Below are 25,885 nucleotides of genomic sequence, written 5' to 3' on the forward strand. Positions count from 1 at the left end.
GTAGAAATATTCATTTCTTTTTGTGACTATAAGAACCCCCTCCCCAGCTATTTATTCAGATAGTCCTCAATTAATTGGCATTTGGGTATTTCTATTTTTTGCATTTATCATTCACTTTTGCCAATATTAGCTGTGGGAAAGAGCCTAGAAGTAGAACTGTGAGTCAAAAAGGATAAATGCATATATAATTCTGGTGGGTATTACCAGCTATGCTTCTGTAGGAGTTTTAACTTCCACAACCTTTATTCCATTCCTGTATTGGGTATTTCCCTGTACTCTCAATAGGTTGAACTTCTCTTAAGTTTTTCCAGTAAAAGATAGTGTTTTTTTCTTCTGAAGGAGGGGAGCATCTTTAGTACAAGTTAAAAGTTACATTCCTTTTCCTATGAACTTCGTAATTTGGAAACCCTCAGTTATGTCATGTTTTGGGGGTTACTGTGGAGCTTTTCTGCCACATGAACACTGGTTAAATTACTAATATTTAGCTTTATTACTTCTAGATTGTAAGTCACACAGTAGTTTCTTTCACTCTTAGGTTAAGGTGGAGTTCTGTCCATGTCTCCTAGTACTCTCTGGCTTCGTTCTTACATTTAGATCTTTGATCTTTCTGGCTATGATCTCAAATGCCCAGCTCTACTGCAGTTTTGAAATGCTGTTACTATATTCTAAAACTTCCAGATGCCTTGGATCTTTTTGTTTACTCTATTTATGTACCAATGTCGGGAATTTTATTGTAGAGGTTGTGTCTAATTTTTTTTTTAAGTTTTGTTAAATTAACAGTCACCCTATTTGTTAATTTTAAACCCTACCAACTTTTACCCTACACCATGTTTACCAAATTCTCCTACTAACTGTAGTAGTTTTGGTTAATCCTCTTGTATTTTTTCTTATTAATCGCTTTCTCTTACCTGATTGCATTGATAAACATGATGTAGTAATAGAGATCACAGGAGTCTTGCAGTTTGCTCTTAACTCTGGATTTTTTGGGGGGAGGGTGGAATTCTAAAAGAAATCCTCCCTTTTAATAAGCCTTTCCTGACATACTCCTAGAGAGGTAGAACTATTCCACCGAACAAAAACCTAGTTAACTTTATTGAATATAGAAATAGATGGATGTTTGTTTTATGGTCACAGCTTTTGAAAGTCATCTGATCCGTGGCACTTTACTAACTGGTACTATACAAAGATGTCTTCCTTTTCAAGTTTAATTTTTATTTCTGAGCATTTAAATCTAGAGAACAGTTATTTGTGACTGGATTAGTAGGCCATGGTAATGTGTGGTAGATGTATTATTACTTAAGCTGCTCAAAGAAAACTATGGCAACCTTGAAGCACAAAGGTACGAATTTGCATTTTATGCAAAAATTCAGGTTTTATTTTTACTTACTCTTACATTGGTGAGAGCTGATAATCAGGAACTTATACGCAAACAAGAACTTTTGTTTTCTACCTCTTAGCTGAACAAAAATACACACAATGTGGCATTATCATTAGGCAAGACTTACTGTTTTGCATTTCACACAAGAATACGGTATTATCCTTTTTTGAACAAAATGCCCAGATTACTAAGGAAACCATCTTTGGAGGAAGTGTTTAATAAGCATATTTTATTTAAATAAATCCTCCAGGAGGAAATGGGAAAATTCACTGCCTTTACTTAGAAGAAGGCTGTGTAAATAGTTATTTGTCAAATTTATCTGTGTAGCTCACCAACATTTCCTCCTTGGAAACATTATTTCCACATCACAGTTCCCAAAATGACTTTAAAGTCTTAAAATTCTGTGTCTCCTTTGGCTTGCTTCTCTCTTGATTCCACCCAGGCTTTATTAATGGTTCGCTTCATATCATCATCTCCATCTTCATAAATTTTCTTTAGAACATTCATTAATCCCTCACTAGGATCTGTTTCAGTGTCATAGGAGGGCTTTCTGTGAAAAAGAAAACACAATCAGTAATGGAGACAGATGTGTACCTAAATGATCCTATTTACTGCTATGGTCCTCCATGTCATCCGTGCCTCCAATTCAACCAATGTCCAAGCAAGGCCAAGTAACTTCATATTCCTCATGTTTGTAATCTGGTACTGAATGAGGTAACTGGGCACTGAGGATACAAGAGAAAGACATAGTCCTGTACTCCTTAATTTGTTCTACATTTAAAATCAAATCAGATACAGATAGTTCCTAACTCTACCAACCAAGTGTACCGGGCTACAGGGGAGGAGTGAGAGGAAGGAGGAAGGCCAAAAGACTCAATGTAGGACACTGCCAGTGCAGGACATTTCAAGCAGAGGAACAATTTGACCTAGAATGGAAGTATTAAGTAGGATAAAAATATTCTCTTGCACTCTACACCAATGACAGTGAAACTAATTACATATGAGGAACTTCTGTGGAATTCAGAAAGTTGATCTAGGTATCTGGGCCTCTCTTGGAACTAATGAGATGGGATCTCTGGGAATGGACACAGAATCTGTATAGCAGCAGGACCGGTGGGGCACCCATGTGACTGAGGTGGTTAAGCATCCAACTCTTGGTTTTGGTTTCAGCTCAAGTCACCACCATCTCAGGATGGAGATGGAGCCCCATGTCAGGCTCCGTGCTGGGTATGGAACCTGCTTGGGGACTCTTCTCTCCTGCTCTGCCACCTCCCCTGCACATGCTCACTCACTCTCACATGCTCACAAATGCACCACTGGCCAGGGTTAAGAACCAATGCAAGAGGGGTGCCTGGGTGGCTCAGTGGGTTAAAGCCTCTGCCTTCGGCTCAGGTCATGATCTCAGGGTCCTGGGATGGAGCCCCACATCGGGCTCTCTGCTCAGTGGGGAGCCTGCCTCCCTTCCTCTCTGCCTACTTGTGATCTCTGTCAAATAAACAGGGTTGGGGGGGGGGACACACACAATGCAAGAAAGTCAACCAAAATTAAAGCCCTCCATAAAAAGCAACTTGCTGGATCTATGCCCTCCTTAAAAACACTGGACATTAAGAGGTGTCAATGGTCAAACTACTAGTCAGCTCTTATTCATAACAGCAAAGTATTAGAAATCTATAATCCCAGCAAAGAATATATTTAAATTCTTAAAGAAATCAAAGTAAACTTACTCTTTCTCTTTGCATTCTTTTTCAACCTGAGTCAGGTAGTCCCACCGTGTGTTTTCTGCTTTCTTTCTACATAAGATAAGAACAGTATCTGTCTTGACCTGGAAGAAGAGCAAAGTACAACTTACAACACATGGAGGTAAATAAGCATGATTATGTGGAAAACATTTATTCAGTCAAGTTACTATTATGTGTAGGACCTGTCCTAGGTTGTAGTAGTACATTTACAAATAGGACTCATGAAAGAGAGCATAAACAAGTAAAACTTCAAATATATTTAAGACAAAAAGGGGTTAATGGGGTTTTAGAAAAGGCCTCTGAGGTGAAACCTGAGCTGTGGCCCAAGATCCAGAGGGAAGGGCACAGCAAGAAGTAAGGCTATCAAAGGCCATAAAATGGGATAATTTTGGTGTGTCTAATTTTAAAAAAAAGTGTGGGAATTTGGTGACTGAAAGAAGAGAATAATACAATAAGAGTGATCAGAAACAGGCACAAATAAAAATAATATACAACTCTTTCAACAATGATCCATATAATTCCTAGGATTCTTTTGAGTATTTGTTCAACTCTGGGATTGATGGATAAAGAAGGAGCAGTGAGACACAAGCTAATTAATGTTATATTCTAATACTGCCTTTAAACTGCTACATAACAGTGTAAACACAGATGGCAGAATGGTACAATGGTACGTCTATGTACAGATGCATTAAACCTTACTGAAATAGAAAGGAGATTATCTGAGTTAGTGAAAAGTGTGAACAGTAGTTTAAAAAGCCATTTATTTTTATAGGTTTTACTACTTTTAGTTAGGCTAAGTGCTTAATTAAATCCCTTTATGTTATCAAAAATTCAGATAGTTTTCTGAGAATAGCTACCATTAACATAAGTACTTTATATATATTCCCGTTCAGTATATAATTTCAACTTTGTAAAATTAACTATTTCCATTGTACAAATGCGGAAACTGAGGCTCAGAATGCTTAAGTGAGCTGCTAAAAAGTCACAACTAGTAAGCGACAAAACTGACCTGAAAACTCAAGTCTCACTCTTAACCAATTTTGAAAGTTTATTCCCTTCTAGATTTTAATGAAATATTTTTATAATAATCTATTCTTATAAAGACAGGAGTTGAGGGACGCCTGGGTGGCTCAGTTGGTTAAGCAGCTGCCTTCGGCTCAGGTCATGATCCCAGTGTCCTGGGATCGAGTCCCACATCGGGCTCCTTGCTCCACGGGGAGCCTGCTTCTCCCTCTGACTCTGCCTTCCACTCTGTCTGCCTGTGCTCGCTTTCGCTCGCGCTCTCTCTCTGACAAATAAATAAACAAAATCTTTAAAAAAAAAAAAAAAGACAGGAGTTGAAATAAGACCAGACAGTTATTATTTTAGGTTTCTCTCACACTGCTACTTAATTCTGCCATTACAGTGCAATCAAAGGCAAAGACAACACAAAAAGTGAGCCCTGGCATTGTTCCAGTAATACAGCCATCAGGCTACAGTTTGCTGATCCCTGTTACAGAGGATAAATTAATTCTAGTTCCTCTCAATTCTAAATCAACCAGGTTCAACTTAATGAGGTTTCACAACATAATGACAAAAAAAAAAAGCAAACTTACTTTTTTTGAACTGCCTTCCACAGAGATGGGTTTTAAAAGATTGTTCACAATCATGGAGTAACTCTTCCCATTTAGATTCTTTACCAAAAGATCAAATGACCTATAATACAACAGTGAATACATTATCCCTGGCTCTATAAGACATGCTCTATAGCTCTTGTGGGAAAAAAGCCACAAGTTTTATTTCAGGATGTTCAAATGGCCATCCTTGGTGTTTTTAAGATTATAGACTCTTAAAGCAGGTGTAAAGGAGAACTCTAAATTTAAGCAGTTTTAGAAACTGCAAAGAAAACAGCCAGTAATAAAGCAACCTCTGACTTGGTGATCACTATTTCCCATCGCCAAGAACTCACCTCTCTGTGAAGTGCACCTGCACGTTCTCAGTGGGGACTTGATGAACTCCAGTTAAGGTAATGTAGATTTTCACAAACTTATCTGACTGATCCCATCCTAGTAACAAAAAAGGGACATGAATAAAGTCTCACACTAGCTCTAGAACAGCAAGTGCATATTGCTCCTGAGCCTGGAGAAAACTAAATTCTAGTAATAGAAACATGGGAAAAATTAAAATACAAGAAACTTTTTAGATGGAGAAATTGAGCTTCATAGCAGTTATATAATCTATCCAAAGTTAGGTATCTAGCTTGTGGTAGAACTTCAATTCAAACCCAGGTTTCCTGAAAACAAAGCCTATGGTTTTCTTATTCCTAAGAATAAGGAATATGATCATTACACATTAAGAGTACTTCATTTTACTAACACCACACACAAAAAGAAACTCAAAATGAATTCAAGACCAAAATGTGAGACTTGAAACCATAAACTCCTAGAAGACAACACAGACAATGGTGTCTCTGGCACTGGCCATAGCAACATCTTTCTAGGTGTGGCTCCTGAGGCAAGGAAAACAAGAGCAAAAGCAGTACTAAAGCTAAAATAAAAAAGTTTCTGCATAAAAAAGGATCATCAGGGGCGTGCCTGGGTGGCTTAGTCCTTAAGCATCTGCCTTTAGCTCAGGTCATGGTCCCAAGGTCCTGGGATGAAGCCCTGCTCACCTGGAAGCCTGCTTCTCTCTCCCACTCCCCCTGCTTGTGTTTCCTCTGTCAAATAAATAAAATCTTTTAAAAAAATAAATAAATAAAGATCATCAATAAAACGAAAAGGCAACCTACTAAATGGAAGGCATTTGCAAATGATCTATGCAAAGTACAGAAAGAACTTGCATACAACTCCACAGCAAACCCCCAAACAATCCGATTAAAAAAGGCAGAGGACCTGAACAGACATTTCCCCAAAGAGGACATTCAGGTAGCCAACAGACACATGAAGATACTCAACATCACTCATCATCAGGGAACTACCAACCAAAACTACAATGAGATGTCACCTTACCTGTCAGAATGGCTAGAATTAAAAAACAAACAAAAAAATCCCCAAAACATGAAATAACAGACGTGGGTATGGATGGATATGGAGAAAAAGGAACCTGTGTACACTGTTGGTGGGAATGTAAACTGCAACAGCCAGTGTCGAAAACAGGATGGAGGCTGCTCAGAAAATGTGAAACAGAAATACCATTATCATTTAGTAATTCCACTACTGGGTGTTTACTTGTGCAAAACAAAAACATAACTTTAAAAGGTACATATATCCCTATGTTTACTGCAGCATTATTTTTAAGAGCCAAAGAGGGAAGCAACCTAAGTGTCCATGAATGGGTAAAGATGTAGTATATATGACAACGGAAAGCCATAAAAAAGAAAAGGACATCTTAACATCCACAACAGCAGGGATGGACCTAGAGAGTATTAATGCTAAGTGAAGTAAGTCAAATACCATATGATTTCATTTGTATGTTGAATCTAAAAAAAAAACAAAAACAGAAACAGACCCATAAATACTGAGAACAAACCAGTGGTTGCGAGGGGTTAAGAGGAAGATCTACGCACAGCGGTAAAGGGGAGGGAGTGGGAGGTACAGGTTTCTGGTTATGGAATGAATAAACTGGAAAGAATAAAAGGTACAGTGTAAGGAACATAGAGACGATACTATAATAGCGCTGCATAGTGACACTTGCAGTGAGCACAGCCTAGCAGAGATGCTGATCACTGTGCTGTACACCTGAAATGAATGTCTCATTGTGGGTCTGATGAGGGAACAGAAGGCAAGCTGAGGACAACTTAGAAGCTGACACCGGGCAACAGCCCCCCCCCCCCCATGGGATATGTGACATTCCTCAGGCATTTTTGGCTGCCCTAAAGAAAAAATAGTAAACTTGTAGAGATCACAATCCTACAAGACCTGAGTCTCCCTCAGTTTACAAATATCCTAGTGATTTACAAGGCTGTTGTTCTTACCAACAGCCTAACTTCCAAAGACCCACAACTCAGTTCCAGAAACCCTAACATCATCTCCCCCGCCTCCCTAAAATTGAGGGAGGCTGAGGCAGAGGGAAATGTAAATAAAGTTAAATTTCTTCTAAACCTAAAGCTCACTGATAAAGGACGTGTCACAGCAGGAGTGTGACATTACTCCTGCTCCATTACTCTCCCAACTATTTTTACTGTTAATGCCTTACTAAAAGGAAAACCACTTGGTATTGGCAAGGCCTCTGGTATCTTGTAGGACCTCTTTAGCATAGGAAAGTTCTTTCAAACCCTCCCTTTTTCCTTACCTCCCCAACTTCACAGTATATACCAGCCACCCCTCACAAGCCCAGGGCCACAGCTCTTTCTGCCCACGGGTCCTGTCCCTGTGCTTTAATAAACCACCATTTTGCACCAAAGATCTCTCAAGAATTCTTTCATGTAGTCGGCTCCAGATTCCACCCTGCTGAACCTCACTTATATTCTAAAACTTCATCAGGTCAACTATACTCAAAAAAATTAAGAGCAGGGGCACCTGGGCGGCTCAGTCGTTAAGTGTCTACCTTCAGCTCAGGTCATGATCCTGGGGTCCTGGGATCGAGCCCCACATCAGGTTCCCTGCTCAGTCACTCCTCTGCTGTGTTCCCTCTCTTGCTGTATCCCTCTCTGTCAAATAAATAAAATCTTTAAAAAAAAAAAAAAATTAAGAGCAGCTCATTTTCTTTTTGTGAAAATTTTGTAGAATTCTCTACTGACATAAATGTATTCTCTACTAAAGAAAATTCTCTATTAAAGTAGATGTAGGGGTGCCTGGGTGGCCCAGTGAGTTAAGCAGCTGCCTTGGGCTCAGGTCATGATCCCACAGTGCTGGAATGGAGCTCCGCATCGGGCTCCCTGCTCAGTGGAGAGCCTGCTTCTCCCTCTCCCTGCCATTCTGCCTACTTGTGCTATCTCTATCAAATAAATAAAAATCTTTAATATTAATTTTTTAAAAAGTAGATGTACTGTAGAATTCTCTACTAAACTGGATGTCTAAACATTCTCTAATTTCATAATGATTTCTACTTAAACAGTTCAAAGGCAATCACTACTTTCTCAATTCCCTCCACTGACACAGTAAAATATGGTCCAAATCACCCAAATATAATCTGACGAACCTAGATGAATTCTGTCAACCAAAAAACATACAAACTTCACATAAAGTGAATAAAAATGTTTATGCATTTGTTGTATATATAGGCTCTCTATATATCCCTGACTGTTCCTTAAGTTCCATAGAGTGCTACAGAACAGAAATGTAGTGTTAATCCAAAAAGACATTCTAGAGGGTTCAGCAGACCTTCACCTAGTTTCTTCCCATTCACTGAGTTCATCTTCCACATTGAGAACGGTTTCTCCCTTAACACAAATCACGGTTGCTGGGTATATGCCATAATCCTACAAGCTCAGACCAGCTTCCTGTAGTCAGGTAAGTAAACAGCATAGCTCCTTATGGTACTATACTACATCTCTTTTTTAAAAGCTTTTGTTTTATGAAAGAGAGCACACAAGATGGGGGAGGGTCAGAGGGAGCAGCAGACCTCCAACTCTGGGATCATGATCTGAGCTGAAGGGAGTCACTTAACCAACAATGCCATCCAGGCGCCCACTACACTACACCTCTTAAACACAACACACACTGCTTTTCCTTATGACAACAGGGAAAACACAAGCTGCCTCTCATGGCTCTAAGCATGTCCACTGCGCACACAATCCCCTCCCTTTTCTTGTACTCGCCAAACTCCCCCTTCAAACTCAAATGTGTTAAGTCTCCATTTCCTTCTTCAGTCTTTCATTTCAGGTTTCTGCTACATCAGCTGTATTCCCACAAAACTTCACACACCTCTATTCACTTTGTTCAAGCAAGTATTAAGCAATTACTATGTGCTAGACACTGGGAGCAGAAAGAAAAACGACTGTCCCTCCCCTTAAGAGAGCTCATCAGATTCAAGCTGCACTGTTCCAAAATTATCTGAGAGAAAATGGTATCATTACATGTAATAGTATTAGTTGTATGTCTGTGTCCTAACCACACCATGAGCAAGGACTGGATCTTGGTCACTACTGTATATCCACAAGCCCAAGCACAACAGTGGCACATATTGGGCACTCAAAAATGTTTCTCGAATTTGCCTAGATTCCTTTCCATAGATAATACTGGTGGATGTCTGGCAAAGTAAAATCCAAAACAGAATTAAAATAAAGAGCTGTGTTCCTTATATGTTCAACAATATTTCAGAATAGATTCATTCTTGTTGCTACTCACACAGAATCATCTTGCTCTTGTTGACAGCTTTTAAATCTATTCTTTACTTTTTCATCTCCTCCAAAGTATCTTAATAAAGTAACAACAGGTCTTCTCTTTCAAACTACCAAAATCAAACACTGAGACTATTTCAGTATTAGTGGGTCACTACTCAGGAATAAGTTGCTGGCAGGCAAAAAGAGCTGGATGTAGGATAGGGAGTCATACCGTAATTACTGATTTTCACTGTATATCCTGTTGTAATGGGAGCAACCACAGCAGCTGGCTTTTCATTGTCAAGAAGTTCTGCTTTTCTCTGTGATTTCTGCTGCATCTTGTTCTTGATCTCTGTCTCAATCTTGGATTTTTCAGCTGTAAGGGCATCACGTACTCTTTTTCTAGAGGTCTTTTCCAGCAACACCTTTACCTCTTCTAGATCTTTCTGTAGCTGTGTTAAAACAGAAGATAAGTTAGTTATGATAAATAAAACAACAGCTGGATATTGTGCCTATTGGTCATTCAGTTTACTGAAGAGTTAAGAATTAAGAGATTCATTTAAATTTTCTAGGGTTGGATTGCAACCTGAAATTCTTTTCTCCAGCCTAATAAACTGTAAATAACTGAAGCTTCCTATTTTTTTTTAAAGGAAAACTTATAGTAATGTAATTAATGAAGCTTAAATTTTCCAGTTTGTTTGTTGTTATAAGTCTGTTTTAAAACACGTTATTTACAAAATACTGTTGTGATTCATAAAGTTCAATGAAAGAATCTCAAAAAAAATTTATGGGTTTCCTTATGACATCTGTTCATAGTCATTAGGTATTAGGAATTTTAAAAATCTTAAAATAAAACCAATGAGCAAATACACAATGAACAAGGTGAAATGCCACAGCAACTTTTACAGAGACAGTCTACTTTCTATGGTGGTTTCTCACTGGTTCCTACCCCAAATACTACAAATAAAAAAGCTTACGCTTTTTAAAAGATTAAAAAAACAGGGACATATTTCTGATTTTAAGAAAAAGTCTTGTTCTCAATCTCCAGGTTAACATTGCACTCAAAAGTCTGGGTCTTAGTTGCCCCGTAGAAGAGAAAAACCTAGATAACCCAAATGGCGGCACAGTCCTGGATCACTGAAAAAAACCACCCGTTCTTTTCTCCTCTTGCCAATATATTGCTTACTTGCTAGAGAGATGGCCAACATTTTATGAAGTTCAAGAGTTAAAGACACTATGAGATAATCAGCTTAAAAATCTTTTCTCCATTATCTTCTGACATACTGCAAATACATAAGATCCTTACAAACAAGGGTTTCATTTCTCAAAAATAACTTTACATTCTGGCTTGGTAATAGTAATACGACATTATATACTGTAGCCTCAGAGCATATAAAAAACCTCAATATAAAAATATTCACATGTTTGATAACTCAGTATAATGTCCAAGTAGAATTCTGAAGTCTTTGTTTTGTAAGTCTTACAAAATGTAGTAACAGAAAAACAATCACTTTTCACCCTAAGTCTTTTATTATCTCATTTAACTCTGATGCCCTTATTTCACTTACCTGTAACTATGAGGATGGTAAATACAAAGTCCAACTGTGGCAGTCTCCTGTCTTATCTACTCCCCTAACCCCCCAAAACTCACATTGCTAAAACAAAAAATCCTGCAATTTCATCTTCTGAGCACAGAACTAAGATGCTTTCATTCAACGCACTATCTTATTAGATTTTACTATCAACATGATAAAAATTTTGAAATGTAAAATCGGTATATCTGTTCCTGAATAAGGATTCAGTTAACACAACAACAACAAAACAGAAAATATATCAAGTCTTAACATGTTATATTTCTTGACTGGCAAGGAATCCTTTCTCTAGCAGGCTTCTTAAACTCTGAGAATTAAACGGGATCCTCAAGCCCTCTTTCCAGCCAGTTTTGAAAAGGAAAGGAGTCACTGCAAGTCTGAAGCAACCTACCAATAGGCCTGTTTTTAATTCTACAGTTCTGTTATTTGCAGACCCGAAACCAGTAAAATCGATCCCTTTGGAACTTTTCCAGCACACAGGAGTTTCTCATCTAATTTACCTTGACATTCATTTGTTCTCCTTATGCAAAATCTCAATCCCTTTTATCCCCACCCATTAACACATTCAAGCTTTATCTTACCTATTTGTGAGTTCACCAGGAAGCATTAAAACCAAAGTGCTCAAAATAAGCAAAGGACTTGAACACAGCCATCAAGCACAAGAAAAGATGCTCAACATCCTTAGTCATTTAAGAAATGCACATCAAAATCACAACAGAATGCCACTTCACACCCACTAAAACATCCACAAAACCATCCCCTAATATAACAGGTGTTAAGAGGGTGGGCCTATATTGGTACCCAACTTGTGGGAATGTAAACTGCTGCAGCCACTTTGAAAAGAGTTCCCATGCTCCTACAAGTCCACTCGTGGGTATATACCTCACAGAACTGAAAATACATGTCCACATAAGGAGTGGTACACAGTATTCACAGCAGTACAGTTCCTAATAGCCAAAAATCGATCGTCCAAATGTCCGTAACCTGGTTAAGGAGAAACAAAATGTGGCATATCCATATAATGGAACATTATGTGGACATAAAAAGAAACACATGCCACACGGTGGATGAACTAGAGATTCTGTTAAGTGAAAAAAGCCAAAAGCAAAATGCCATATTCTGTAAGATTCCATTTATATGAAATGTCCAGAACTGGCAAATCCATAGAGACAAAGTAATTAGTGGCAGCCTCTGGGAGGGGGAAGTAGGAAGAGACTGCTTGACAGACAGACACTTAATACTTTTCTTTTGGGGACAGAATGATATAAATGTGGAATTATACAGTAGTGATAGTGATGCAACACTGAATGTACTAAAAATACACTTTAAAAAACTGTTAAGCAATGCATTTTATATCAAAGAAAAACAAACCCTGAAGTGTCCCTAAGTGTGTATTTTTTCAAGTACCTCAACCGAGAAAAATCCCTTATGTTGCAGAGGTCTAATAACTGAGCTGTCCACGTGTGTAACTGTAAAGTCACTGCAGAGACCTTTTCCTCAGGGCACACGGAAACCAAGGCGTATTTCTGTGAACACGTTAACATAAACCTGGGGCAAGGTATCCAGTATAACACACACACACATTTTCTTCATTTAAAGATGTTTAGACTTCCAAACCAAGTTTGAGATTTCTCCAACTTGTTCATATTGAGAAAAACATTTTCAGAAAACAAATCTATTAATAATCAACACTTTCCTGTGAATAATAGTATCATGTAGTGACACCCTACTGAGGCCAGGAAAGAGCAAATCAAATATTATTATTCCCATTTGGTAATTGTTCAAGCTAATAAACCTTCAAAAAAGTTAAGCCGCCCCGTTCAGAGTTCACAGAGCTTGAGAGAGAGAGAAAGGCTATTTCCCACCGATAGTTACAACTTTCCAACTCCTTTATTTTTAAAACGCATACAGCACACTGCTGCTTGACACGCACTCTTTTCAACACTTAGGACTATTCGCGGGTCACTCTGAAATGGACACTACTGCGGCACAGAGACGCGCCACAACTCGCCCAAAGTAACCCCGCTGCTCATATGCGTTGAGAAAACAGCACTAGAAGTCAAGTGCCGGGGGCAGACTTCTCACCCGATCCTCGGTTTCTGCAACCTGCCTGAAGGAACCTTCACGTCCCCGGCTCGTTTTGCGCGAGCGGACGGAGCCTGAGGAAAACGTGAAGGTGACCAGCTCGCCAAGGTCCACCGCAGGCACTACCTGCAGCCGGGGACCGCGACACAGCCCGGATCACCCTGCCCGCGGGCACGAATCGCCCGCAAGGCCGGGGCAGAGCGGCGGGTGTCCATCGGCAACTTTCCCGGGGCCACAGAGGCCGGACGCCGGAAGCCCGCAGAGGCCGCTGCAGGCGGGCGGCTGAGGCGAAGCTTGGGGACCCGGCGACACCGCAGGGAGCCTGGGAGGCGGCCGCCGGGCACCTCAGCTCGGGAAACAGGGCCGAGGGCGGGGGGCGGGAGCGAGTTCCGAGCGACGGCGCTCGACACACCGCGCGGTCGAGTGGGAAGATGAAGCCGTACCCTTACCTCTTCCAACGCTGAAGCCATGGTCGGGCTGATCAAGCAAGGCCCGAGCTGCAGACGCGTAGGGGAGAGAACAGGAAACACCACACCGAACGCGCTTTCCCGGACGCCGGCCCCACCCGCACGAGTCGCAGCACCCCAAGCCTGCGCGCTCACCAGACCCGGCGCGAGACCCGGCCCGCCTCCCGCACGCGGCGCCTCTGGAACCTTCGCGAGTCCGTCGCCGCCGCACCGCCCCCAAACCCGCGCGCGCGCGCGCCGCCCGTCTCGCTTAGCTCCGCCCCGCCGAACCTCGCCCCACCCCTTAGACCGAGCCTCCTAGCAACGCTCAACTCTCGCGAGCAAACCAACAGCCTGAGAAGAGTAACGCCTCTTCCTCTCTGCCCGGGCAACTGTACGTATTATACCTTGACCTCGCGTGTCCCGGCTGCGCAGTCGCAGCTCAGAACCGCTCGTTGACGTACCTTAACCCAACCCCGGAAATAACGTACCGGTCTTCGGGATCGAATTCGGAAGTTGACTAGAAAGTCAGCTGATTCCGTCCCTTCTCGGGCACCGGGTTGGCTAGGCAGCCATCTTGTCCGAGGTTAATTTGTGAGCGTCTGTGAGAAAAGGACCAAAAAGGGGGACAAGGGGCAGCATTTTTATGTTGAAACAGAAAAGAATGAAGACGTTTAGCGTAGAGGACCCTGAAGGGAATAGTTCGGCTTCAGTGGGTTATGACCCTCCGGAGTCATCATCACGATTTAACAACTGCGATGTGGTGGCGTCATCACCTAGCGCTACCAGAGGTGAGGTTGCTCTGGCCACGTGACGGGACCCAGTAGAGCCGCCAAGGGTTAAAGAGGCTAACGCCAGACGCCCCCACCAGTCTTCCGCCGCAGTTGTGGCCCCGCCTTTTTTTGTTGACTTTAGAAGTGGTGAAACGGTACTTCCGAAACCTTCACCGAACATTCTGCAACTCTCTAGTTCTAACCCCGGTTTGAATTGGATTGAACTGAGGCTGTTAACCAGAGAAAATGTAGGCCGAGTTTTTCGGGGATTACATTATGTTCCTCCTCTTTTCATATTATTTTAGCTTTTGGCAGCCATAAAACGTTCGCAGCAGGGCTGGGAACAAACAGTAACCTCTGAGAAGTCAAATAACCCTCACTCAGCTTTGTATATCGTCCGAGGTAGCGATTAGAATCAAGTCTGAGAAGGAAAAAACTACTAGAAAAGTGCAGGCTGGCCATTATAGTGAAGACTCTGGAATGTGGTACCAAAATAGACAAATTACAGTTACTTAAAATTTGCCTGAATCTCACAGACCTGACGTTAAGGGAAAGAAGCCAGCTAGAAGAGTTTATGTTGCTTGGTTTTGTTTAAATGAAGTCTAAAACCAACAAAAGTCGTTAGTTACGGTGTTAAAAATTCAGAGGATAGTCTTCCCTACGATAGGGAGGTCAATGACAGAACCACGAGGAGGCATTTGAGGTTTATATAATACCCTGTTTACGGGTATGTTCCCTTTGTAGAAATTTCACGGAGGTATAAACTGGAGTGCAATCTTTTGTAGGTTACACGAGTAGGCGGGAATTTTCCCGAGGAAATGAAATGTTACACTGAAATTGTCAAAATTGATAGAATTAACTCCTGAAATCAGTGCATTTGTTGTATGTTATTAATGTTTTTTGAAAAAAAGTGTCCAGTTAAGGCCTGTAATTATTTATATTAAATAGGAATGAAGAGCCCATTACACTGCGTGAAAGCTTGACCTAATGCAGTGATTTTTTTCATTTGCTTGATATGCACCTGGGGCAACTCTGCCTACCTACCACCTGATAGCCTAAATAGAAGATTTTATTATCTATTTGTTTGTTTATATTGCTGGTCTTTTTTTTTTTTAACCTTTAAATTCAAGTTGGTTAACATACACGGTAGTTTTGGTTTCAGGAGTAAAATTTTGTGATTCATCACTTACATATAGCACCCAGTACTCATACCAACAAGTGCCCTTCTTAATGCCCATCACCCATTTTATGCCATCCTGTAAACCTGGGTTCATTCTTTATAATTAAGAGTCTCTTACGGGTTGTGTCCCTACTTTTATCTCATTTTTCTCTACCTTCCCCTGTGTTCATATTTTGTTTCTTAAGTTCCATATGTAACTGAAATCATATGGTATTTGTCTTTATTTCGCTTAGCATAATATATTCTAGTTCCAGCCACATTGTTGCAAATGACAAGATTCCATTCTTTTTGATGCCTGTGTAATATTCTGTTGTATATATGAACCACATCTTTATCCATTCATCAGTCGATGGACATCCAGGCTCTTTTCATAGTTTGGCTGTTGTAGACATTGCTGCTGTAAACATTGGAGTACATGTGCCCTTCACATCAGCATTTTTGGTATCTTTTGGGTAAATATCTAGTAGTGCAGTTACTTGGTCATAGGGTAGTTCTATTTTTTTTTATGTCTTTTTTTTTTTTAAGATTTTATTTATTTATTTGACAGAGAGAAATCACAAGTAGTTGGAGAGGCAGGCAGAGAGAGAGGGAAGCAGGCTCCCCGCTGAGCGGAGAGCCGGATGCGGGCCGATGCGGGACTCGATCCCAGGACCCTGAGATCATGACCTGAGCCACCCAGGCGCCCCAGGGTAGTTCTATTTTTAACAAAAGTTAGAAGATTTTTAAATACCATCTATTGCCCAAATCATTGTCTTCAGCAACACATCTCCTTGGAGCTCCAGACTCTGTTTCTGCTTGGATGTCTGAGAAGTACCCCAAATTTAGCTTATCTGAAAACATAAACAAAACCAACCCCCCACACACACACACCCAAAATCTCCTCCCAATCTTCTTTATACCCCAAATCAGTTTCTCCAATTATTCTCTAGCTCTGTGAATGGTTACCTCCTGCTCCTAATTGCTCAGGCCAAGGAATCATACTTGAGTCTTCACTCTCTGGTCCTAACTCCCATCCTGTAGCAAGACTTACTGGCCTTATCTACAAAATATGTGGACAATCAGACCACTTCTCACAACCTCCACTGCTACCACTGAAGACCAAGCCATAATTATTTTATCTGGATTTTTAGCCTCTTAACTGGTTTCTTCCCCACCCATCACCACCACAGATAGTTTTCCACAGAGCAGCCAGAGTAATCTTTTCAAATCATTATATCCCTTTGGTAAAAACCTCCCAATAGCTTCCTGTTGGGCTTATTAGACTAAGTACAAACTCCTTACCATGACCTACAGTATACTACGTGATCTGATCTTACCTTTATGAGTATCATGTCTCATCTCACAGAACTCTTCTCACTGCTCCCCTCCTTTCTGGTTAGGGTTAGGGCATATTGCCCTTGAATCCACGGAGTTTGTCCTCACCTCGAAGTCTGTACTCTGCTTTTCTCTCTGGAATGCTCTTCTTCCAGACCATCACATAGATCATGTCTTCACTGAGTTCTCTGAAAAGTAACTCAAAAGGGCTGTTCTCGGCTATATTGGTTAGGTTTCAATCAGAGAAGCAGAATCAGTAGCAGATACTTATTGCCAGGAATTAACTTATGCAATTGTTGGAACTGGCTAAGCAAGTCCAAAATTCATAGGCCACACAAGCAAGAACAGATTCTAGGCAGACCCCCTGAGAACAGGTTGAAGCTTTCTTCCACAGAAGCCAGGGAGGGAAGAATTCCATTCTTCTCTCAAGTAAATAACAGCCCAGCATTAAGGCCTTCCAACTGATTCAATTAGCCCCACCCAGATTATCCCAGATAATCTCCCTTACTCAAAGCTAAATGATTAAGATCTTAAATTACTATGTGCAAAATACTCACACAGCAACACTTAGTATTTGGCTGAATGGAGTGGGAGGGGGAGTGTAGGCTAGCCAAGTTTACAAATCAGAAATCATCCCATCAACCTCATCACCACCACTCACCATTTCTACCCTCTTACCCTGTTTTTCTTCATAGTACTTATTACTACCTGCAATTTATTAGTCTTGCCAACTACAACAGTCATTCTCAGTTGGGGAGCAATGGTAGACATTTTGCTTACCCCCCCCCCACATCTGGCAACATCTGGAGACATTTTTCATTGTCAAAAGTGGGGAAATACTACTTATCTAGTGGGGCGGGCCCAGGGATGCTACTAAATATCCTACAGTGTGCATGATAGCCCCCCAAAGAAATTACTCTTTGGCCCAAAATGTCAGTATTTCTCTGAGTTTGAGAAAAATTCTGTGCTAAAGTTAAAACTTCACAGAGTGAGGATCTTCTTGTTCACCTCATTTCGAGCACTAAGAACAGAGACTGGCACAGTAGGCAGTCAGTAAATTTGCTTGAATTAATTAAATAGACCTGGTAATATGTATTTTATTCTTGTTTTTGTCATTTAAATACTATAATTTCTATTTGATGAGCCTGTGCTAAAGCCTGAACTTCCTTGCAATTTTTCCTTACAAGTAAACTTTTAAAAGATTTTGTTCTGTCTCCCTTTGACAGTTATTAAAAGTTCTATTACAGTAGACTTTCAAAAAGCTGAAATCAAGAATCCCAGGCAAATTTAAAAGGAACATGATAAATATTTTATTCAACTCAGTTAATGAGGGAACCAATAAGATATTAACACTGTTGGGACGCCTGGGTGGCTCAGGTGGTTAAGCGGCTGCCTTCCGCTCAGGTCATGATCCCAGGGTCCTGGGATCGAGTCCCACATCGGGCTCCTTGCTTGGCAGGGAGCCTGCTTCTCCCCCTTGCCTTTGCCTGCCACTCTGTCTGCTTGTGCTCGCTCTAGCTCCCCTCTCTCTGACAAATAAATAAATAAAATTTAAAAAAAAAAAAAAAAGATATTAACACTGTTATCAAAGTGTGTTTGCAGGTTTGCATAATGGATCCTTAGAGGTAATTTATTTCTATTTTTTAAAAGATTTTGAGAGAGAGTTGGGGGGAGGGACAGAGGGAGAGAATCTCAAGCAGATTCCCCGCTGAACATGGAGTTGATGCAGGGCTCAATCTCACAACCCAGAGACTGTGACCTGAATAGAAACCAAGAGTTGGACTGAGCCACCCAGGTGCTCCAAGGCACTGCGATGACGGAATGTTAGTGTAAGGTTGCAAAGTTGGATACAAACTGGCTGATATCTGACAGGGTAATCAGCCATATATTACCTTTGGAGTATCCAGTCCACTGAAGAGAGAAAAGTAGGGATTTGCATTCCTTCTGGACATAAATCTACAATCTAACATGTAACTTCACTAAGTCTAGGAACTTCAGTAGTGAAAAGTGACTTTCATTTACTGTTCATGTTAAGAACACTCATAATTTCTAACTATCAAGTCAGTAGATAGTTTCTGGATAATTTTGCTGTTCTACATTTTATGTAACATTTCTAATTTTTTAAACCACCACATGGGCCAGGGGTGCCGGGCTGGCTCAGCTGGAAGAGCATGCAACTCTTGATCTCGGGGTTGTGAATTTGAGCCCCATGTTGGGTATAGAGATGACCAAAATACAAACAAAACTACAAAAATTAAAAAAAAAAAAAATACCACATGTGCCAAACAAAAGAGGTCTGTGGTTTGAACTACAAACTGTAATTCTACAATGTCTGTTTAATATTCCTAATCCATGTTGAATTCTAAGAGGAGCTGACTCATCTCTTGGATTTCACTCAGGTTCCATGGACTCCCAGAACAAAATGCAAATTGGGATTCTCTGCACGCTGCCTCCACTTCTGAGAACCCTTCTGGAGTTCGGCTTAAATTATGCTAGCACCCACTGTGCTGTACTTTGAAAGACTTGCAGCAACTACCTCATCCAGGATTAGCCAGTTCGGTTTCCGTGAGACTTTGGAATTGGGACACAAGATGCTAGTCCATCTCTGCTGATCACTTGAAGAGAAAATGTGAACTTGCTAGGTGTGCACTTAGAAGCCGGAAAACTTGTTTTCAGAGGGAGCAGCAGCAGCAGCTGATAAGCATTACCTGGCAAGCTGAGCAGAAGCATGCCTGAAAACAGTGGCTTCGGTTCCTGATGGCATTCCAATCCTCATCCCAGTGCCTCTTCAAGCCCAACTGTCTGGCCTTTTTGAGACGAATACACCTATTCCTTTTAATTAGTTGTCCTATTACTATTAAACTAGCTGTGAGGGTGTCTGTTCCATGCAATGAAGGAATCTCTGGAGAGAGAAGAGGGCCCTCATCAGTGCTGCTGTGCACAGGATCTTTCTGGCAAGGTAAAGCCTGCAGCAAACTCCTGGCATCTTGGTTCTTTCTAAATGGACCAGAGTCTAGGGTCCCTTAAGAAGTGTTACAGAGGGGCGGTGGGTGGCTCAGTGGGTTACAGCCTCTGCCTTCGGCTCAGGTCATGATCTCAGGGTCCTGGAATCGAGCCCCGCATCAGGCTCTCTGCTCAGCGGGGAGCCTGCTTCCCCCCCCCCCCGCCCCTCTCTCTGCCTGCGTCTCTGCCTACTTGTGATCTCTGTCAAATAAATAAATAAAATTTTTTTTTAAAAAACATGTTACATAAACATTGGGTTCAGATGTTTATAAAGTCAACTAGAAACAAATCAAAAAGAGGTATATGAACTTGAGAATCAATGTTTACTACTGCTTAATGAGGCCAAAGGGGCAACACAAAGCACTGAAAACATCACTGACTCACAAAAACAGTCACCTTGTTACCTTCTTGGTTGAATCTGTTTATTTCACAAGGCTTCATTCACACATGAAAACAAGATACTAATCCAAGTTCATAACTGTTATAAAAGTAAACATTTGTTGGGACAATGTACAATAAATTGCACTTTTCTTAACAAGCAGTACATTTATACTGATAGCATGTACTATACATAATACATGGAATTATGGAAACATCTAATTGGTCAGTGTTTACAGAGGCTGATTCCTCATGTTTCTTTTGTAGTCAGCACTGTTTGAGCCAATCAATTCCTTTGTTCTAGAACCTGTTTTCATTAGAGAAGTCATGGACAAAATTAGAATTCCTAAAAATAAACGGTATAGAATTTCTACTACCTCCTCAGCAAGGGAAAGGTAGGAGTTGAAAGAAAGGAAGTGATGCTGATTGAGAAATTTCTCCCTTCATTTGAACTGAGGATCCATACATTATGCAAAATACCAAAAATGGACAAATTGATGCAAAAGGCTATTGGGTCATCTTGGATTCTGGGACCATCTCTAGCTTTGTTCTTGTGCTTTCATGACACCAGAGTCTTAATGCATTTGTATACTTATAATTAAGTTGCCTATATTTTATTCCATATATAATATATAGTTATTAAAATCACATTTTAATGGAAGATTTTACATAGTAACTTCCTGTCAATGAAAAAAGAATGTAACTTAAAATGTTTATGTTCTACTGAATGATTCTTTTTTAAGTTTTCAGAACACTACCAATGATAAACCAAAGATGGAGATGGGAAGAATGGGACACGTTGATGAAGATATTTTTATAACTGGTAACAAATTCCTCTGGAAATAAACCTGACATGTAGTCTTTTAGATGGAAGCTAGGAAGGGGACACCTGACAGCTGACTGGAGTCACTGAGCCACTTGTAAACATCTGCTTTTTTCGTTAAAACTCATGATCATCATTGGGGAGGTGCAGCCCATGTGGAAGGATTCATTTTAGCCACTTCTGAGAGAGAAGGAAATTCCTAAAATGAAGGGCTTTGCCTGTGTTACACGGAAGTCACTAGAAGAGAGGAAGGCTGTTCTGGAGCAGTTCTAGTTCAGTGTGGCAACAGCATGGCGACCAGTGGGGAAATACAGTTTTATATCTGGGAGTAAGAAACATAGGCCACTGAACTCTCATTTGGCCACATGTGTATTCACTGGCTTGGTGGCTGCCCATACAAAGAGGCAGGGACTGTGTCTGTAAAATTCTACCAGTCATGCACACACGCAAGTCAAACAGTGTTCAAACGACATTCATCCATTCTCTCATTTTCTTGTCATTGAAGCAAGAAAATCAGGTATTTAAGAGTTTGGGTATTTTTAAAGAGTAAGTTGTACAACAGAATCCTCTTGCTAAGTAATTAAAAGTATTCTTTCCCAGAGGAAGAAAAAAAAACCAAGGTATCTAATTTTTTCAAAGTTCCCTTTTCCCTTCAAGGGATCCTGAAATCAGACAACTGCCTTAGCAGAATCATGAGTGGGCTGGCTGATTTCAGCTAAAGAAAACTCAACCCCTTACCTCAGTTACCTGAGCAGGCCTCATTCTCAGTAACTGATCACTCTTTTTAGGATCTTTCATGCCCTAAACTGTGCATTCTCTTGTTTTTCTCCCTTTCACTGGGAAATAAAGCCACTAGTTATTAACTGGAAAATATTTTAAGAAAATGGAGTAGCGGTTTGAGAAAAATAAATATTAATGCACAGTACAAAAGGATGAAAAATTTGGGGGGGGGGAACAAGATAAATTTTAGTATTAACTATCCCAACATTTAGTACAAAGATTGCTTTTGTACTTTGGAAATTTAAGAAAGCCAACGAAGAAATTATGAACTGAATAGCTGGGAGAGGGAAAGAGAGAGTGGTTGTATGGAAGGAGAGGCCAGAGGCCTCTATGACATTCCCTTAGTGTTCCTGATAGGCACCCATTCACAGAGCATTAGGTAACTGGGAATTTCTTTGCATTAAACTGTATGTAATTAAATATAACCAAATTGTGCCATGGCTCAGGGTGTGAAGCCAGCAAACATAATGCACTGCAAAATTCAACTGGTTATTTTTTTTTTCAGCTTCAAACAATGTGTTAAACAAGAGTCTCAAGATATAAAAGCTAATGAACTGAAGTATCAAATTGAAATTCACTCCTTTCATTTATTCTGCAGAATTTAATGAGAAGAGAAATCATCACTCTTCAGAATGCTGCAAGTGTTGGATTTCTGGAGGAATGTTTTATATAACATATCCTAGGAAAAGATGAAAAATACTCTAGAATATTTGGAAATTTCCTAGATATCTGGGCTGGTTGATGTCTTTCTAAAAGAAATTCAAGAGAAGAGTAGTATTTTTCAAATATATTTCAAAATAAGTGAAATTAAAACTAACAGTTCTTTATTGTTTGAGTTTTCAAACAATACAGGGGAAAGGACACATGGCTGGCAGGTGCTATTCCAACATGTTGAATGAATAAACACATCATAAACCAAATTCCAAATTTTCTTCCTTTCTATCTAGTATTGCAACTGACCCAAAGGCATTGCAGTGAGGAACGGTATGGTACCAATACACATAACTAAGAATGATATGAAACTGGAGAAGAAAGAAAAAAATCTATAGATTGCCATTAAAATCTTCTGAAAGAGTTAAGAGAAAACGTAAAAGATTATATACTTGGAATGTTATGTACCTGGTGATTTTGTTTAAAGAAAAAAATGTAAGGGGCTCTGGAACTGAGCCTGGCAGACAGGTGAGGACGGGACTTCCAGCCATTCCATTTCTCCCTCAACTGCCACATAAGGAAAATTATGCAATTCAGGCATTCTGTGGAATGTGCTGATTTTTGAAAGTTAAAAAGAGCTCTGTACAGTAAAACTATGAGATTCACACAACACAAAAGAACATCTTTAACTGAGCTGGCCATTTGATAAGGCAACTTGTACAAGGCTTCTTGTAATCAAAGCATAAAGTACCAGTAAAGCTAAAAAATTATGCTAAATGACTTACAGAAATAAGTACCAAGATGCAATTTTCTAGCCATTATATTTTACAACAACAAAAAAAGATTACCTTTTCTAAATCACCAAGTAGAGAACATCAGCATCAACACAGACACTCAGAATGCTGGATTATTTTCCTTTTTGGTACAAGGAAATGAATATTATAATGAAAGACATCAGGACAAAACACAATTCTGTAAGAAAAGTATCTGATAAATATAATAAAGGATAACATCCATTATCAGTTTTATGGGTTGTAGATGATTTAATAAACACCAATGAAGAGAACTTAATTTAGAGTTTAATGATCATTTTGGAGGAAGGTTATCTACTATGAGCAACTTAATAGTGCATGCTCCTGGAGTTGAGATGGCTCTTATTTAATTTGTACTTCCAAGAATGTGTAACTTTTCATTGCAACATATGGCACAATGAGAATCACTCTGGCTACAGAGTTTAAGATCCTTTGCAAAGAATATGTTCAACAATGAAGGGAAGGATGAGTATCAATAAATGTTATTGTACATTGCTGACCGTGGTTTGGTTGGCGTAAAAGGACCAAAGCCTCCAAACTAGTTTAGAAAATGGGAAAATTAGTTTTGCTGTTACCAGAGAATTTCCTGCAAGGACTATATATATATAAAAGTTGGTGGAAATAGTTTTCTTTTTTCCAATTATATGTTAAATATATGTTCAATTCAAAGACTTCAATTATATGTTAAATATAATTTAAAAAAAACTTTTTCCACCAACTTTTAAACAATAGCTTTACCTTTCCATGAGATAAGTATTTCTCTAAAGATCTTATATTCAGTCAAAAATGTTACCAATGCATTTGCATCTCTTCATCTGGGTCACCAAGGGCACATATTTAGGGAGATACAGAAATAGTTCAAGTTGTCTAACAGTAAACTAAGATGAAGTGAAACTGACCTTAATTTTCCATTTTGTAACTTTAAAAAGGTAAAATATATTAGTGTTTACTTAGCAAATATATGTCAACCTTAAATGACATACTCTGTCCCTGGTTCTCTATGTCCCTATTTCATTTGAAGCATATTGGCTGAACCTGGGTCTCTCTGGGCTTTTCCAGTAAAGGTTCCCGAATGCTGCAACTCACAGTAGCCACCTCTGACTTCAAGTCTGCTGGAAGTCACAACTGTGTTCAGACTTAGGAATCAGCAATTCACATGTGGAGTTTCTCAAAAGGACCTGTTGGAATACTAGGGCCGAATGATTTATCTTATCCTGCATTTATCAAAATTTCTGTTCCTTTCCTCTAGGTTATTTTCTCAATAGTCTATCTTATTCCATGGTTCTTGGCACTTCACTTCCAGATATACGCAACAGAAAATGAAAATAAACTCTTTCTTTTGGGGAGGACTGTTCAATCCCAGGTTTATTCTTTGGACAGGATTATTGTTTTCCAGGGAGTCACTTTCAGGAAGAAACCTGACAGTCGTCATAAATGGTCCCACAGTGTGCTTTATCTGAATAAATCCTGAAAAGATAAGAGGTTTAGATTTCAATCTTTTTTCTTTTTTTTCTTTTTTCTTTTTTTTTTTTCTTTTTCTTTTTTTTTTTTTTTTTTGCTGTGATGAATATCCTATCACTTCAACCTTGGAATAAAAGACATCTCCATTTTTATGTAAGATAAAAGTAATTATGAATAATTAGTTCTAAATTAAAAGCATTTAGTTCTGAATTACTTATTCCCAACTAAACATCAGGCATATAAAATAATGGGTAATACTATGGTGGAATGGAACTTGGTCTTCCATGAGAAGCTCGAAAGCAGGAATTCAACATAACTCAGGTCAGTTTAAATAACATCCCTTTGCAAAGTGTCAAACGAGAACGAGTGAGAGCTACTGAGAGATCCTGGCTTGCTTTCTGGCCTCCTCTACTTTCCTGCAAAGGGATACTGGGAGATTCCTCCTGGGTCTCTGTCCCTTTGATCGTTGTGCTCTTGTGCTTTGGGGAGGCTGGAACTATGTGCTCTCCTTGGGTGGCTGGGTGGCGGGCGGTGGCTGCAGTGGCTGGGTGCCCGTGGCCGTTTTGATAGAGTTCAGGGTTTTGCTAAACCAAGAGTTTTTTGCAGCTTGGATTTCATTCATAAGTGCTCCTCTCTGATGTTCCAGTTCCTGATTAAGAAAAGAAAATCATCTGAATTATGTGTTTTCTCTCTGCCCAAAAACCCCCGAAGTATAGTTTTATGGAATCCCCAGTTCTGTATAGCTGCAGCTGTCCTCCCACAAAACTCATGAGAGATTTTAACTGGCTTCTTAATGCAATGTTTTTGGTCCAAATTTAGGTTTAGGTTACAACATGTTTGAAACAACAAATATATGGATGGACAGAACTTCTGCTGATGTTGTAAGCATGACTGAATTCTAGTTCCAAACACATGGCCTTCACCCCAAGAACATCCCGGGCCAGCACAGAAACCATTCAGGGTCACTAGAGGGGCCATGGTTAGAGCCATGGCGGGTTATGGCGGTAGGCAAGGACTTTGGGAGAAGGGAAAAGGGGAATAGTCCATCAGAAACCAGGACTATTTTCCTAATTATGTTATCTTCACATATGGGCAGAGAATTTTGAGGAAAGGGATTTGGTCAAGTCAAGTAAAGATGAAGGAGAAAAAGCTCCCAAAGCAAAGAATGGGTGTCAGCCAATGTCCACCTGTTAGGAGGACAACAGAGAAGGTCTGGCCCTTCGTTTTCA

At 40.0% G+C, this 25,885-nt stretch overlaps 2 protein-coding genes across 9 annotated transcripts in view; both read right to left on the reverse strand.

Moving 5' to 3' along the window:
* Positions 1-1,352: 1,352 nt before the first annotated feature.
* Positions 1,353-13,756, reverse strand: CACYBP (calcyclin binding protein). 2 transcript variants are annotated; one of them, XM_059146080.1, is made up of 6 exons: positions 13,638-13,756; positions 9,591-9,810; positions 5,066-5,162; positions 4,713-4,812; positions 3,103-3,200; positions 1,353-1,928 (listed from the first exon to the last, which is right to left on the reverse strand). In XM_059146080.1, the coding sequence occupies exons 2-6, from the start codon at positions 9,694-9,696 to the stop codon at positions 1,772-1,774; spliced, it is 558 nt and encodes a 185-aa protein (XP_059002063.1). In that variant the 5' UTR covers positions 9,697-9,810; positions 13,638-13,756; the 3' UTR covers positions 1,353-1,771. The 2 variants fall into 2 exon arrangements, with proteins under 2 accessions (XP_059002063.1, XP_059002061.1); XM_059146078.1 differs by having other exon boundaries at positions 13,485-13,740.
* Positions 13,757-20,156: 6,400 nt separating this feature from the next.
* Positions 20,157-25,885, reverse strand: part of RABGAP1L (RAB GTPase activating protein 1 like) — a 776,623-nt gene continuing 770,894 nt past the window's right edge. For all 7 annotated transcript variants that reach the window (XM_059146060.1, XM_059146061.1, XM_059146069.1 and 4 more), the window contains one exon: positions 20,157-25,305. In XM_059146060.1, the coding sequence (XP_059002043.1) occupies positions 25,153-25,305 (153 nt within the window). In that variant the 3' untranslated portion in view covers positions 20,157-25,152. The remainder of the gene's footprint in view (positions 25,306-25,885) is intronic.

This window comes from Mustela lutreola, chromosome 14 (genome assembly GCF_030435805.1).
Source record: "Mustela lutreola isolate mMusLut2 chromosome 14, mMusLut2.pri, whole genome shotgun sequence".
NCBI lineage: Eukaryota > Metazoa > Chordata > Mammalia > Carnivora > Mustelidae > Mustela > Mustela lutreola.

Coding starts and splice junctions, on each gene's coding strand:
- CACYBP (XM_059146078.1), bottom strand. CDS start 13,505: ATGGCTTCAGCGTTGGAAGAG. Junction 5,163..9,590: donor AGTGAAAATCAGTAATTACG/GTATGACTCCCT, acceptor TTTTGTTACTAG/GATGGGATCAGTCAGATAAG. Junction 1,929..3,102: donor AAAGAATGCAAAGAGAAAGA/GTAAGTTTACTT, acceptor TCTTTTTCACAG/AAAGCCCTCCTATGACACTG.